At 46.1% G+C, this 16431-nt stretch overlaps 1 protein-coding gene across 1 annotated transcript; it reads left to right on the top strand.

Moving 5' to 3' along the window:
* Nucleotides 1–1016: 1016 nt before the first annotated feature.
* SALL4 (spalt like transcription factor 4) lies at nt 1017–15907 on the top strand. The gene is made up of 4 exons (XM_008497853.2): nt 1017–1197; nt 9140–11674; nt 12325–12632; nt 13759–15907. The coding sequence occupies exons 1-4, from the start codon at nt 1128–1130 to the stop codon at nt 14179–14181; spliced, it is 3336 nt and encodes a 1111-aa protein (XP_008496075.1). The 5' UTR covers nt 1017–1127; the 3' UTR covers nt 14182–15907.
* The last annotated feature ends 524 nt before the right edge of the window (nt 15908–16431 follow it).

Here is a 16431-nt window from a genome sequence, read left to right as displayed (position 1 = left end):
GGATCAGGAGGGCAGAGGTGACTCTGCTCTGGAACAAACGGGAGCAAAGCAAAGCCAAGCCTCAGCTGAGCTGCGTTCTGCGGTCACCTCCAGCCACATGGGCTCTACCCCCAGTGTTCCACCAAACGCCAGCGGCCACCCAGCTGGGGCTTGGGGCTGTGCGTGATTAAACCGGAGCGCATTTTCACATGGGACCCAGCAGCAGAAGAGGGGAGTAAAACCTAAAAAAAAAAAAATTCCACCGTTTACATACACAGACAACTTTATACAGGAAAACAGTTTTCAGGTGGTGTTTTTTCACTTGTTTCAGATTTTTCACATGAACTTTTTACAAGTCTAAAGTTTTTATTTGCTGTTAAAAACACTACGGGCTTAATTTCGTCGGCTTCCCAGAAAGTGACACTCCAAAGAAATCTTTAAACAAATGAACCCACGCCAAGCGTAATTACGCGCCGTCTGGATCCGTTTTTAAAGCCCCTTTAACTTGCCCACAGCACCAGGAGACCCCGGGCTCGTCCATTAGGACAATCACTGCTCTTTTCCACCTTATCTAACAACGAAGGAGTGAATTAACTTCGATTGTCCCGAGCTGCTGCTTGCTTTGGGAGGGGGACAGAAAGTTGTGGGGGTTTTTTGTTTTTTCTATTTATTTATTTTTCTGGGTTTTTTTAAAGGGGAAAAAAAAGTATTTAAAGCACAATATAAAAAGCGCAGGTGAGATAACAAAGGTATTGTCCCTCGCTAGCCTGGAAACTCGGGCTGCCGGCTTGTTTGTTTACTCTCAGAGTAGGCTCCTGTCCCCACCTCCCCCCTGCCCGGGGGGGGCTGCCCGGGGCGGCCCCGGCCCCGATCGCCTTTGTCGCCCATACGGGCGGGCCGGGCCGGGACTACATCGCCCAGCGTGCCCCGCTGCGCCCTGATCAATGGACCTTATTTGAATAATCTGTGAGCCCTTGGACTCAGGCCAATCAGCTGTCAGGGACCCATGATAAATCGCAATGCATTATTGATAATCATAATTACTCTGACATGCGCATTCCGCCCAATGGGGGTAATTTCCCAACTCTAGGAATTTGTTGTGAAGAGGAAAATAATTGCTACTATTTTGCTCCCGATGCTGGTGCACCATGTCGCGACGGAAGCAGGCGAAGCCCCAGCACATCAACTCGGAGGAGCAGCCCCCAGATGCTGCAAGTGGTAAGGCGCAAAGGCAGGCGCGGAGCCGCGGCGGGTCCCAACTTTCCTGATGCGCGGAGGGGGCGGCCGGGGCGGCAGCCGGGGGGCTTTTTCCACCCTCGTGCTTCAGCCCTCACTCCTTTGCCCCCATCTCCCCGCGTCTTTTTTTTTTTTTTTTTTTTTTTTTTTTTTTGGCATCTAAATCCCCGCGCCCCCGCGGAGCTCTAGCGCGGTGGTGTTCCGCGGGGCTGCGCGGAGCACCGGCCTCTCGGTATTTCCCGAGGGGGGGGGGGGAGTGGGGGGGCTGGGGCTGGCTTTGGGCTTCTTCGAAGTGCGGCTCTGCGCGGAGTTGGCCGAGGGGGTCCCTCGCTCTGCGTGGCTGGCGGCCCCTCGATGCTCCGCACACCCCCTCCGCACCCTCCCTTGTCCCGCGGTGCTGCGCGGGCCTCGCTGCGCTCGGGGTGCAGTCGCACGGAGGGTGAACCCTGAGGCCTCTCTGGGGGTGTGTGTTAAGCCCTGGGGGGGTTGGGGGGTGGTAATTGGGAACAATTTTCGCAAGGTTAGGAAATCGGTCGAGTTTGGTTTCCCCGATCTTCATTTAGCACTTTCTCGTGGTCACATGAGAATTTTTGGTGGGGCTTTTAAAAGAGAAATAAAATAGAAAAGCCCTCGGACTATTTTTGTTGGCGATCACAATCGCCCTGGACCTTTTGTAGCTTGACCTCCAGCCATCTTTGATTTCCGACTTCCTAAAATAACTCCGGTGAGCTAATGCGGGGTGTGCGTGAGCGCTTTGTATTTGGGTGGTGTGGGTGATTCTGCTACTGTGAATCGCTCTCCCTCCTTTTAGGGCATCTCGTAGCCCTTTGCTTTGCTAAAGTAAGAGGAAAGTCTAAATTTGCGCTCAATTTATCCCTGAGGTCCTGATGAAGGTGGGAGTACAGAGGAAGAGGTGGAGGGGGCACCCGCTTCTGGTGCCCCCCACGGTAGCCGGGTCGGGGTGCCGGAGCGTGCCCGGCTTTTTACTGTGGATCAGCATTGCCGTGGGGGGGGGGCTGCCGGCTCCCGAGGCTCCCGTGCGAGTTCTGCCCCCTCACTCTATGAACGCCCTTGGTGCCGGCAAAGCTCCCGCCGTGCCTATCCTGCTCCTAAACGAGAGTGGAGCGAGCAGGAGGGCACGTACCGGGTGGGGAAGGGGAGGATGGCGGTGTGCTGACCAGGGCTGAATTTGTTAAGGAGAGTTGGTGTGCCCAACATCTCTGAATGTCCTCTAAGAAGTTTCTTGGGCTTCTCTTTCTTCCTAAGAGACTGGTTTTGAGTGGGGTTTTTCCATCCCTAGAACTGATCGATACCAATGCACATTAGAGGAGCTGCTTATTCCCAGCCCGCAGGAGGTTCGGGCTCTTAATTTTTTTCCTCCCCCCCCCTTCTCTTCTTTGAGTCGAAATGTGCAATTGTTGGGTCCGGTTAATGGTGACTTAAGAAACAGCAAGCTGGCCAGAAGGCAATAAATCCCATGTTTAATGCATGACTGTTTTCCTTTGTGCATATGGTTAGGTTGGGGGATGGAGGTGATGTTTCCACATGTAAATCTCTGCCCACTGCTGGAAAGCTACCTCCGGGCCTGCGCTGAAACAAAAGGGTTAATAAGTCCTGATGCGGCCTGCTCAGGGCGGGGGAGGTGTGCAGGGAGGGGAGGATCGCTACACACCGTGCTCTCCGGGGCAATGGCCAGCTGGTTTTTTGTTGTTGTTGTTGAGGCTTTTTTTATTTTTTTTTCTCCCCCATTCCTTCTGACAACAAAACCCTGGATGAAAACCTCTCCAGGAGCCGAGGCAGAGATTGCAGAGGCTGGGGGGGGGGGGGCACGGGGCACCTGGTGACGCTTTTGGGGCGTGGAGGGGGGGAACTCTCCTGTCGCCTTAAAACAGGCTGTCTTTTGTGGGTCGGGGGCCAGCAGCGGCCGGAGCCGGGATGGGAGATGCTGGGGGGGAGCCTGTGCTACCGCGCTCCGCCGGGACCCTCGGCTGCGGCCCGGGGGACAGCGGCGGGGGCTGGTGCCGATCACGGCACTGGAGCCCCGTCCTGTATCATCTCTGTTTCTACTGTCGGAAATTAAAAATTGCGGCTTCTGTGCCTCTTATCGCCGTCAAATCTCTAAAGTAGCCTTGATACTCCTCTCTCCAGGTGTGCCCATAAATAACAAGTGATGAAGCTGCATAACAAAGTCGAAATAACCGCAGGGATTTGTCTGGGACATTATCAAGTATATACATAATCTTAATAATAAAATCAAGCCCTTATCTCCTCTTTTCCAAGTGTTCCTTTTTTGGCAAAGCGATTTGGGACCCACCTCTGTGAACAATGCGGCATGTTAAGAAACGGTTCTGCTAACCTGGTGATCAATTAACAGGTCAAAAAATCAGCAGGTGGTCACTGGAGAATAATAGTACATAGTGAAAATTAGCATTCTCACAAAGAGGTTGAAAATGCCCATTGTGCTGGATTGCTGCCATTAAAAGTCTGATTAATTCTTTAAAATACAGTATAAAACTGCAACTTTTTCCCGTGGTAAAATTGAAGATTTCCTTTATTTAAACGTTCTGTTCTTGCTTTGAGCTCTGCAGAAGTTGAGGCGTGGGAAGAAGGGGGGGGAGAAAGAGATGTTTAATGAGGAAATCCAAGTTTTGTGGTGGTTTTAGTTATTTTCATTCAGTTGTAGGTGTCCCGAAGCTTCCCACCGGGAGGGAGGGCTTGGTTTGCTGGCAGGGGTAGCATCCCCCGTGCTGCCCGGCCGGAGCGTAGCCGCGGTGCGAAGGGTGAGAGGATGCCTGGGAGTCTGGGGGGTGGGAGCACCGGGAGGGGTGGGGGGGAGCGGGGAGCGATGCCCGGCTTGTTTTTCCTTTTACGTAAGTGAAACATTATATTGGTTGTAGTGATGAAGCCCTTTAGCGGGGCTCGGCGGCATGTGACGTTTTGACAGAGCTGCTGCTCTAACCTTTGCCTCCATCTGCTTGCTGTGGGTGGTAAGTTGATGTCAGGCTTACAATTAGGACTCTCATGCAATTGACCTTGGCAGCGGGGTTTGTGCCGTTTAGCTTGGTCTTAAACACTGTACTAGTGTTAAGTGTGGTCCGGGGCCGCCGCCTTTACAGCTGGGGCGGTGGGAGGACGGCCGCCGCGGAGGCTCCGCCACCGAGCAGGTAGGGCCGAGGGCGGTGGCCTCTGCTGCTGATGAGGGAAAAACTCTGCGCTTTTTTTTTTCTCTTATTTCTGGAGCCAGGTTGAGGACTCGCCCTTTGCTTTCAAGCACTCATCATACTAAGTAGTGTCTGGGTAGCTGTTGAGCTCAGGTGGGTGCCGAGGGGGGGTGGGGGTGAGCTGTGCGGGGTCGTCCCCGCCGCGCTCTCCGGGGTGGCCCCGCCTGGCAGCACCGCCCGGGGCGTTGGGCAGAGGCGGCAGCGCGGGCCGTGAGTGCCCTCCACCGACCGCAGCGGGACGGGACGGGCCCGCCGCAGGCCTCGGCCGGCAGGTAACGGGCGGGGGGGTCATAACGGGGTTCATCACGGCAGCTTCCACTGCGCCCTAATTGTCAGCCCGGTGTAAGGACCCGGGAGGGTTATGGAACGGGGGCCTCGCTCTGCCAGCTGCAGCCAGAGCCATGTCCACTGCTGGAAGCCACTGCCTCTCATCTTAACTTTTCCTGCGGGTTTTAATTTTTTTTTCTTTTTTCTTTTTCCTTTTTTCCTTACACATATTGTTTATGCACAATAGTGTATTCTGTCCTTGGCCAAGCATGTCGCTCCAATTGGCAGATAATCAAAAGGGTGAATTGGTACTTAGTGTAAAAATAAAGGAATTTAAAGCTTTTAGAGAGAAACCTGAAAGCAAGAGAAATCCTAATTGTTAGGTGTAACACGTTGCAGACTCATTCTTGAGTAGAAAAAAATGCTGCTGATAAATTCAGTGCAGAAAACATCAAGCCCTGTGGAATAGTTTTGTAAGTAAGCAGTCGTTTTGGGTTTTGTTTTTTTTTGTTTGTTTGTTTTTTGTTTGTTTGTTTTTTTATATTAAAGGAAGTAATTTTATCATGGTTACAGTTGAAGAAAATGCTTTAAATTGTGTTTCGTAGTGGGAGAAGAAGGCAAATTTTAAACAGTTTAAAGTTCTTGGAAGACCTAAGTTTGCAGCTGGGAACAGTGAAAAAACATTTTGGGAAAGAATGATGCCTGAGAGCAACAGAGGTTTTCATGCCTGGGACTGGATACTTGCTTGTCCTTCATGAGTTAGTTTTAACCGTGGAAGTGCATGGCTGTGTTAAAGTAAAAGAAGTTGATCAAATGTAGTCGGTAGAAAAAGTAAGCTCACCAAAGGTAGTAAAGTCTTAAAAGGGACAGACAAAACCCGACCAAAAAAATGAGGGGTGAGGCTTGATCTGACCATTTCCTCCCAATTCAAGTGACATATAATTTTATCACAGTTGGAAAAAAATAAGTCACTGATTGCTTGTCTACCACTCATCTGAGCAGCACCCTTTCTGAAATCACATCAAATGTGACAAGACTTTACTCTTTCACTGTTTGCCTCAAAGAAAAAATTTAATTCGAGCTGTGTGGATTTTATCAGTCTTCCTTGTCGATGACCGCCTTGTCCTACACAATAGTGAATTTTTTCCATCCATTTGCCCGTGATTCAATCTAACCCCCCTGCTGGGTTTACTGCATTCTTCTAACTTATTGGATAACTAGATGCTGAGAGATAACATTCCTGAAATTCGGGGGTGGGGAGATAAAAAAAACAGTAGAAGTCCTATCCCTGGGAAGCCTTTGGAGAGGGTTAAGTGAAGTGCACAAGCAATTGTTGTGGCAGGGCTCTACTCCTCGGCAAATCCTGGTACAGTATGTGGAGAGAGCAGGCTGTGCAGGGAGGCTTTTGCAGAGGACACCCCCTCCTTTCAGACCATTAAACTCATGTCAGGGAGAACTGTTGGGGGGGGGATGAGCGAGCCAGAGGGGTTTTGGTAAATGAAGTGCTCTGATTGCAGGCGCTTGGTGCTCTATGAGGCTAGGGAAAGGATGTAGCTTGAAATCGAGATAAAGAGACTCAAAAGCTGTTGAGTTTTTAAAGAAAAAGTAAATCGGTCCTGGGTTATTCCAGCTACTATGCAACAACCAAGTTTAGTGCTTTTATTCTTTGTATATTAGAAAAACCCTTTTTGAGGCAGGGGAAGCTATTTTATTTGCTTCTTCTAAGGTGTGGGAGAAAAATAAGGCATAACTCTTCTTGTCATGCAGCAGTAGGTACAAGCTGGGAGTTGGATGTTTTTGGAGTTCTGAGTTAGTGCCTTACTGTCAGGGGAACTGGAAAGTAAACTGTGTGACAGTGGCAGTGGGAGCAGGCAGGGCTGCTGACCTGCCTGCTGCTGCCAGATACAGGGGTTTTAAGTTTAATTTAAGTTCCCTCTGGAGCTCCTCAGAGTTGTGAAAATTGGGAGTATAAGCTGTGTTGGAGTTTAGAAAAGGAGCTTTGATTTTAGTATGGACTGATACAGAAAAAAAAAAAATAGAAGGAACTATTAATGAAAGGGAGAGAACCGAGATAAAGCTGTTTAGAGGTAAAATCTGAGGGCTTGTCTAGATGTAGTTATTCTGCAATATCTCCTTGGGGATGAGCAGCAGTCTTTCGTGCAGACATTTCTAATCCATTGGAAAAATTTGTCATGGCCATTATGGAGGTGCAGGCTGCAGGGTAAAGTGCATGTGCTCACAGTGGAGAGACTGGAAGAAGAGCTTTGTGCTTTCTGAAGGAAATCATGAGGTTTTGCAACATGGCGAAGCAGTATAGTTGAGCCTGGGAGATTCTACTGTTAAACCCCTAAGTACTGAAGGATTTGGAAAAGAGTTTTTTGATGTTTTAGCCTATTCTGTGAAATACTCATTGGATAGACAGAAATAGTTAAGAAAGTAGGCAAGTAAAGACCTCTTGAGTCCCGGTACAGCGTAGTTATGGAAACTTCTTCTTAAGTGCTTGGTTTCCCCGTAATATCTGTTTAGACTCTTGCAAAGATGAGTTAAAAACCCCAAAACTGTTCTTGACCTCAGTTGACCCTATTTATTGACCAAGTTCTGAATCATGTACTTACTGTAGTTGTCAGCAGACTGGATTTCTTTGTATTACTTTATCATAGAGTTTAATCAATTGTAAAGGCATCAATGTAATATTTGGGCTGGTATATGTATGCTAAAACTGTTTTCAATATTGTTTCATTGACTTGTGAAAGTTGGGTGTGAAGGAGGGGGGGAAAGCTATTTCATTGTTCACATGTGAGGACTCCAACAGTTTTTGATTGTAGCTGTGCTGAGAACAACTTTCCTCCCTGTTCAAGGACTTTTAATCCTGGAGCGTATGGGATGAACAGAATTGCGCACATACAGAATTGGATTTATTGCTCTGTAGGCCATAGGGTAACAGGCCTCGTGTTTGCATTTTAAAATTGATCAAGTTGCTTGGCTTTTTTTAAATATTCACCTGCACTTTCCATCAATCAGCATTAATCATTGAAGTTAATTTTTTTTAAATATACATCTTCAACATTGTTTACAAAGGGCAAGGTTTGCAGAATCCTCCTGAGCTTCACACTACCTCAAAACAGTCAACATGTTTGAGCTGTTGGTTGGATGTGCTTCCCCTCCACCCTGCCATATACAGGATATACATATGTATCAGATTACAGTGGTTCAGTTACACCTTTAAAATGAAAGCCACAAATAGCTCCTGTGCTTGCAGAGTAAGATGGTGTGGGCTAGTAACGTGGAGCCAGAGATGAGTTGCTGGAGATGCAAGACCTGAATAAGAGAGATCTTGCAATACAAACTCTCAGTTGTGGTGGAGGGGTCTGCAGTCTGCCCTGGTGGGCATGTGGGATGTTTTGTGCTTGGTTACTACACTCGTGGCACACCCATCAAAGTGGGAACAATTTATGAGTTACAGAACATTTCACCTGGTGGAAGCTGTAAAACATCTGCAGTCCTTCCTGCTTACCTCTCAGCTCTATGAGCCTTAATTTTTACCTCCAGAGAACTCCAGCCCCTCAAGCCCCTTGTGCTTGCCTGTCGAGCTGGGTGCGAGTTTGTTGCTTGAAGGATGGCTACACTGAGCAATAACATCCTGTTTTGGTTTAGAATTTTTCTTAACCTCTCTTTCCTTTCTGATAGTTCTCTGCACAGTATTGCTTGTTTGTTTGGTTTGGTTTTGTTTTGGATTTTTTGGGGTTTTTTTTTTTGTCCACATGCAAGTTATGCTCAGTTTAATCTCTTGGGCACTGGTGGAGAAAGGGTAGGAGTGGACTTGCAGAGCAGCTTTGCTTTTCCTCTCCCTAAAATGGGGTGAGTTGCAGATAATAAGGGTGTCCTCAGTGGGTCTGAAACAACTTCATTTCTTTTGCAAGGACTTATCGATACTCTATCTAATGAAGGATCATCAGTACCAATGTAGGCTCATACCTGTGTGTGGGCTCTGTGAGTTATTCACTACTGTGGCTTTTCAGAGGTTCACAAAATAATTTTGTGTTGCTCAGTGTTACAGTTTTCTGTCTTCCTCAAGTTGTGTTCCTTTCTAGCTGCTTTGCAGGTGTTAGCTGCCACACTGCACTCCTTTTTTTTACCTGTTTTACCTGTTTAAAGGGACTTGGAATAAACCTCTTCCCTCTGTGACTTTCCTTATGTATTAGTAGTGTTTTTATTAGATCTGAGATGCAGATTTCTTTGGGGCTACAAATGAATTGCCAGCAAAACAAAGATCTGAATTTAGATTAATCTGCAAACCTGATTCCAGTGTCTAGTATCTTTACTTGCAATTTGGGTGAAGTCAGTAATCTTAAGCATAGGAAATAGTCTATAAATAAATAATAAATAAATAAATAATAAATTTAGCTATTAATAATGTGACTTTCTTTTATTTTAAGGGAGTCCACAAGACGTCCCAGGTGACGGAGATGGTGAAATGAGTTCCAAAAGGTGCCGCACGGAAGAAACTAAAATCTGTGAGAAATGCTGTGCAGAATTCTTTGATCTCTCTGAATTTCTTGAGCATAAGAAAAATTGCACTAAAAATCCACCTGTTCTAATCATGAATGACAGTGAGGGAACAGTACCCCCTGAAAGCTTCTCTGAAGCTTCTCTAGGGAGCTTTCCAAGTGATCGCATGGATAGCAGGACACGCAAGGACATTCAGGCAAAGGGCTGCACTGGTTCTATGGAAAAGAGAGAAGGAAAAATGGATACCGAGTCAGTAGGAGGAATGTACCTCAAAATAGAACCCCCCGTCGTGCCTGCAGCTCCTGGGCTAAGCTATCTACCAAAATCCAAAGTACCAAACACTAATGTGACTTTGCAGACGATACGTGGCACTAAAGTGGCTGTGAACCAGCGGACCTCCGATGCCATTGCTTCTTCAGCAGCCAGTTTTAATGCTATCCCCATGATCCTGGAACAGCTCGTGTGTCTGCAGCAGCAGCAGCTCCAGCAAATTCAGTTGACGGAGCAGATTCGCATTCAGATTGCCATGATGGCTCCCCATGCCCTGCATCCTTCTATAGCAGCTGCTACTGATCCCCTAAAAGCTCTGGGCGCTCACATGTCTCAGCAACTGTCGGCTGCCGTTGCTTTGATCGGACAAAAAGCTGGAAGCCAGAGCCTATCGCTGGAATCCTTGAAGCAAGGAAAACTACCTCATTCTAACACTGGTGTTGCAGCTGCCAGCTCGCTGGCTGCTGGGCTCTCCTCCTCCTTCCCCCTGAAGCCCGAGGCCAGCCGAAGCCTCCCTGGCTCCATTTCTCGGTTCCCGAATCCTTTGCTACCTCAATCTTCCAACTCTGTCATCTTCCAGAATCCGCTTTCGGCTGTTTCTGCTGTAATAGATTCCTCAAAGAAGGGGAAGGGAAAACCTCCCAACATTAGCGTGTCTGAAAGCAAACCAAATGCAGAGGAGCCATTCTTCAAACACAAGTGTAAGTTCTGTGGCAAGGTCTTTGGCAATGACAGTGCCCTGCAGATTCACCTCCGTTCCCACACTGGCGAAAGACCCTACAAGTGCAACATTTGTGCAAACCGCTTCACAACCAAAGGAAACCTTAAAGTGCATTTTCAGCGTCACAGAGACAAATACCCCCACATAAAGATGAATCCTTACCCGGTTCCTGAGCATCTGGACAATGTTCCCACTAGCACTGGAATCCCATACGGGATGTCTGTGCCACTGGATGAATCTAACCTAGTTGTGGATAGCAAACCTCTCCTAACAACCCTGCCTACCTCTGTGGCCACCAGTGCAACTCAGACCGTCTCCAGCCTAGCAGGCATTAAGGAGTCTCTGCCTGGTACCTTCTCAAGTGACCTGCAGTCAAGGCCTTCTCCAGAAAGTGAAGGTGGCTCTTCCTCATCTGGGGCAGTCGGTCATGAATCAGGAACAGAGCAGAGCTTGAGTTCACCACAAGCTAGCTGCAGCGTGAGCATCTTCCATGTAAGTGGGTCAAACGAGCAAGGCTCAGAAACATCAAAGCTTCAGCAACTCGTTGAAAATATCGACAAATCCACTGCTGACCCCAATGAGTGTCTGATCTGTCACAGAGTGCTGAGCTGCCAGAGTTCACTCAAAATGCATTATCGCACTCACACTGGAGAGAGGCCATTCAAGTGTAAAATCTGTGGCCGTGCCTTCTCCACTAAAGGGAACCTTAAAACTCATTATGGTGTCCACCGGGCCAATACTCCTTTGAAGATGCAACATTCGTGTCCTATTTGCCAGAAGAAGTTTACAAATGCAGTCGTGTTGCAGCAGCATATCCGTATGCACATGGGGGGACAAATACCCAATACACCGATGCCAGAAAACACTTGTGACAATACTGATGTGGATCCTACTGCAGCTGAGAAGAACGGAGACATCAGTCGCCCAGATGAGACTATAGAAAGCATAGAGGTGGAAGAGGACCTGGACTCTCAGGATGGCCCCAGGAGTTCTTCAAAACCTCCTACTCCATACAACGCACAATCAGAGTCACCAGCCACCACAGCCACCTTCTCTGGTATTGCAGCACTGGAGAATCAAATGAAGATTGTCAACTCTGCTTTGAACTTGCAGCGGCAAAGCAGCTTGAAGTCCAGTGACAATGGCTCAGCAGAAAGTGATGGCATGACAAATGATTCATCTTCTGTGGCAGGAGATCCAGATTATCAGAATGGCAGGAGTCCTGCTGCGTCCGAGTCTGCATCAATCCAGGCTCTGTCCCCAGCCAACAGCCAAGCTGAGAGCGTAAGGTCAAAGTCACCTACCTGCAATAATCAAGATGATACGGGCACGGGCAGTAAATCGGAGGGTCCTGAAAATGCTTCTGGAGAAATGGAAGGAGTCATCGGTGCTTTGGATTTAACTTACGGCAATATTGGTCGAAAGGTTATTAAAGAAGAACCTGGGTTACACTTTGTGAATGGAGAATATGGTGAGTCATATGAAATGCTGGCAGTAACTGGGGGTGGGGTAGTAGGGCTGGAGGAAACCCATCTCTGAAAGGACCAACAGAAGTAAAAAAAATCCTTTCCCTACCTTCTTGTCCTCTGTTAGGATAGGGACCTGTGCCCTACCAAGTTTTCCTGACTCAACCACACTTGAAAAATTTGAAGACCTAAGTACTGTTCTCCCTTGCTAAGTGGGGAGCAGAAAGGTCCTTAAAATAAACAAACCCTGGGAACTTACCGTCTTTCATGGGATCACCTTATACTTCCCTATAGCTCTTATAGGGAGACATGCATGTGTTTCATGGATAACTGCTTAACCCAAGAATGTGGTATTGAAACTCTGGAATCCTTTGTGAGGGTTTTGAGCTTTTTCACACTGAGGCTAGCAGTGATCTGAATCTGATCAGAAAGTGAGATTTCTTTAACTAGGCTCACCAACACAAATGGTGATGAACCAAATTATTTCGGAGCATTCTAGCAAGTGTAGTAGTAGCCCTACCATGTGTCTTTCCAGGGCTTTGCAGGCATGCCCTTAAGGCATGTGCAGCTCCAAAAGGCCTCTGGTATCTTAGCTGGATGCAAGTTTGGAAGCAGAAGGAGGTTGGGATGAATGTTATCTTTGCTTTCTTTCCAGGTCGAAGTGGTATTCCAACTGCTTTTGTTAGAGCCCCACCAGCCCTCATAAAAATGGAGATGCCCAGTGAGCGTCCCATTAGCACTAGCCATTTCATTGGCCCACCAGCTCTCTCCCCTGGTGTTGCCCCTCTCCTTGTGCCACGACCAAAATTCTGCCGTCCTGCCAAACAGCACATCTGCACTACGTGTGGGAAGAACTTCTCCTCTGCCAGTGCCCTTCAGATTCATGAACGGACCCATACTGGTGAAAAGCCATTTGCCTGCACCATCTGTGGGAGAGCCTTTACAACAAAAGGAAATCTGAAGGTAAGGCATCTCCTAGGTTGTGATTTCTGTTGTTGAGGAAAGTCATACCAGAGAGAAACTATTGCTAATATTTTTCCTGCCTTTGGGAACAGCTTTGATTTTCTTTTAGTTCCTCAAAAGGTTACCTTGTACTTCTGACTCGCTTTCCTGAGTTCCTTGATGATAAACAGTGTACTGAGATCATCTACAGATATCTTTACTGCTGTCATTGACTTTTTTTTTTTTTTATGAATGGTAGGGAAGGCTTAGCCCTTACTGAGCAGATTCATTTATTTTCATTTGGATTTGGATGTGTCCAAGGCAAGAACATTTCACTGCATGCTATAAAATGATACTTGCAGACTACACACATTGCACTGCACTGCTAGAAACACCATGCAGGATGGGGGGGGATAAAACTGAGAAGATAGTCCTCAGATGGCACAAAGTATTTAGGGATTGTGTCAAAAGCACCCACTGAAGTGCTGCAAGTCTGCTCTTACTGTCAGAGTAATCATTTGCCCTGTAAGGAACTTGCAGCCCCCTCACTCTCTCAGAGGCTTCTGTGAACCTCTGAACCCATGAAAACCTCTTCAGGCTCTTCAGTCCTCTTGCATAAATGCTGTTGTGGAGAGAAAGTACTCTGCAGTCACTTGCTGGAAGCACTAGCAGTATGTTTGTGGTGTGGAAGATTTTGGCTAAAGGGTAACCTTCCAAATTTCTTGGTGAGTTGTTTTGTGGGTTGGGTTCTTTTTTTGTGTGTGGTTTTGTTGTTTTGCGTTTTTTTTTTTCATTAGCTAGGTGGGGTTTTTTGTTGTTATTTAGGTTTTTTGGGGGTGTTTTCAATGTAGGATGGTCACAGCAAGTAATGTGGCTTTTCTGGGGAGCACCACACCGTAAGTGTAAAAACCCAGTCCTAGAAGCACTTCAGCAGTTGATGTGGTGATGTCAGGGAGTAGAATGACTGCATCTTACGCATGCCAGGAAGAGAACAAAGAGAGAAGAGCTCGCCAGCATAAATGCTTACCTGGATGCAAATGGAGCATGCATGATTTCTTTTGGGCAACAGGCAAAGCAGAACTTGGGTATACCGTAGAAGAACTGCTGCAGTATTAATGATTCTCTACTTTCTTCCCCTTTCTGGAAGGTCCATGTAGGAACTCACATGTGGAATAACTCTGCCAGGCGGGGAAGGCGGCTTTCAATTGATAACCCGATGGCTCTGCTGGGCAATGATCCCAAGAAGGTATCTGAAATGTTTCCCAAGGATATGATGCCTCCTTCAGTGAGCATTGACCCCACAGTATGGAATCAGTATGCAGCAGTACTCAGCAATGGCATAGCAATGAAGACTAATGAGATCTCGGTGATCCAGAGCGGTGGCTTACCTGCCCTTCCAGTCACTATTGGGGGAGGTTCAGCAATAAATACTGCTACAGTCTCCAAAATAGATGGGACCCAGTCTGGGACTGGATCTGATACAGAGAAGGCCAGTGGTGCTGCTGCAGACAATGTGCCAAAACACCAGTTCCCTCACTTCATGGAGGAGAACAAAATTGCTGTTAGTTAAAAACTCTAGTGAAGCTGACGTACAGAAAGAACAAATATATATATACGCAAACATATATTTTTAAGAGATTCCACTTCAGCCTCCTATTTTCCTATTGACGTGCAAATGATTTTATGGTTGTCTTTGTAAGAGTTGCCCAGAGTACAATCATGATATTGCTTTGCAAATAGTAAATAATAAAGAATAGGATTTCCTTCTATTTGGAAAGATGCGGGTCTTGCAAAGTAGTTCTTACGTGTGACTTTAATGTGTACAGCCTTACAGAAGTTTCTGCAACTTGAAATTCCAAAGGTTAGAATATTTACCTCTTTGTTTAGGAGTGAAATTATTGGGGGTTTTGAATAGAGTGGAAACAACCTACTGTTGATGGAAAAGCTTCTATTTACTGATGAGAAATAAAACTATTAATGCGGGTAAATATCCTAGAATGTCTGCCACCCTCTTAGAAATAGTTTTTCTGTTTGGATTTTTGGCTCTGTGTGGTTTCTGAATGTACTTTTTACTATAATGGCTATAAAAACTACATTTTTTTTTTAATTACTTTTTTGCCTCAGAAATTCTATGAAAAGAAAGTTGCTGTTTTTCTTTAATCACTGCTCCTAGGGAATTAATCCTCTGTATTGTTAACTGCTGCTTATTTAATACTACTACTAGGACAGCCCTTCAAGTATAGTGCCAAAACTACTTCCAAAGATGCAGTTTTTCCTAGATGTTTTATTTCAATACCGAGAGCCCCAAGCAAGCATGGGTGGGTATGTATATACTTTTTTTTTTCCTCTCTTGAAAGGGAAGACTTGCCTTAGGAAGTCAGGTCTAAAAGCTCTGCAAGGAATCTCGGGTGACTGTTGCAATTAGGCATGGGAACTGGTTTCCTTAGCAAGAGATGTGGTTTTTTGTTTTGTTATTTTTTTCATTTGGATAATTTAGAAGATCAGTCTGTGTAAACCTGTATTTAAATATGAAGTATTCATGCTTAGGTTAAATGTTTTGTGGGTTTTTGGATGACATTCCTGCTTTGGTCATTAAGTTTCTTGGTGGTCTGTGAACTTGCATTCTACCAAACTGGTAATTAATGATCCATGTGTATTGTATGAAGGTTGTTGGGATAGTCATCTGGATTCTAAGTTATCTACCTCATTTTTTCCTTTTGTAGCTGTAGTGTCTATTTTTCTATTAATGACCACTGTAATGAACTGAGATTCAAGCAGATGCTTCCATGCACTATCTGAAACCAAAACCTGATGTATTAGTGGAAGCACCTGAAGACTTACTGGATTGACCTTTCACTATTCCTCTTAATGTCTGCTGGAATTATGTGTATGATGGGATCTAAACCAGACTGGAAAGTGTGTGTTTGGTATGGACAGACTGAGCGATGGAAAGAAGTCTTGTTGACTGCAGGAAATCTTCAAGTCCAGTCTCTGATGTGGAAGGCCCCAAAAATGCAGATTACCAAAAGTTTGTGTAATGTTGTTGCACCTGATTCTTGCTTATGATCTCTGTATGCCGAGTTGTGCCTTTCCTGCTGGACTTGTAAGTAAGAACATACCAGTACCTGTTTACACTGTAAAATGGATATTGTTACATAGACCATACAAAAGGCATCCCAATTGTCAAGTTTCTGCATTGTGAATGTATGACTTTTAAGAACTCTGTAGTTTTGAGTATCTACTGCTGCGTTTCTGTTGACATTTTTGAGAATAAATTTTGGGATGGCTTTTTCACACTTAGTGCTTAACTTTTTCTGGCTCCTGAAGAGCAAGGTCAATAGGCAGCATGCTGTCTCTAGTGACTTTCTAAATCTATGGTCTAGGATTGTGCTTCAGTTTGTTACTTAAAACAGCAGAAAGCAGGCAGTAGTGGAGAAGCCTCTAGAATTGGGAACAGCCGGGGTTTGATACACAGGTACTGTCAGGAATGGTGATTCCCACACTAAACCAGAATGACAGTTATATGTGCAGTATTTTCTGTACTGTGGTCACTCTAGGAACGGAAAAGAACACGAAATTATCAAATTGCCAATGCCTGAAGCTGATGGTTGTATAGAATAAGTAACTGCCCCTGAAGAGCAAAACATAACAGTTCTGAAAACAGTCCTGATACAATGGAAAAAGTGTTGAGATTCTGGTACTCACAACCTAAACTAGCAAATCTATTTTTCAATCAGGAAGTAATCAGGAGTAAAATGATACAGAACCAGTGTGCCCTTCTGGTGAATGGGTGCTGCCCAGTCATGGGTCATACTGCACA

This window comes from Calypte anna, chromosome 20 (genome assembly GCF_003957555.1).
Source record: "Calypte anna isolate BGI_N300 chromosome 20, bCalAnn1_v1.p, whole genome shotgun sequence".
Taxonomy (NCBI): domain Eukaryota; kingdom Metazoa; phylum Chordata; class Aves; order Apodiformes; family Trochilidae; genus Calypte; species Calypte anna.
This window is presented reverse-complemented; position numbering and strand designations above follow the sequence as displayed.

Excerpts from the sequence above, each read along its gene's own strand:
- SALL4 (XM_008497853.2), top strand. The coding sequence starts at position 1,128 with ATGTCGCGACGGAAGCAGGCGAAGCCCCAGCACATCAACTCGGAGGAG. Across the intron at positions 11,675-12,324 it reads CTTTGTGAATGGAGAATATG|GTCGAAGTGGTATTCCAACT; the intron begins GTGAGTCATATG and ends CTTTCTTTCCAG. Across the intron at positions 12,633-13,758 it reads CAACAAAAGGAAATCTGAAG|GTCCATGTAGGAACTCACAT; the intron begins GTAAGGCATCTC and ends CCTTTCTGGAAG.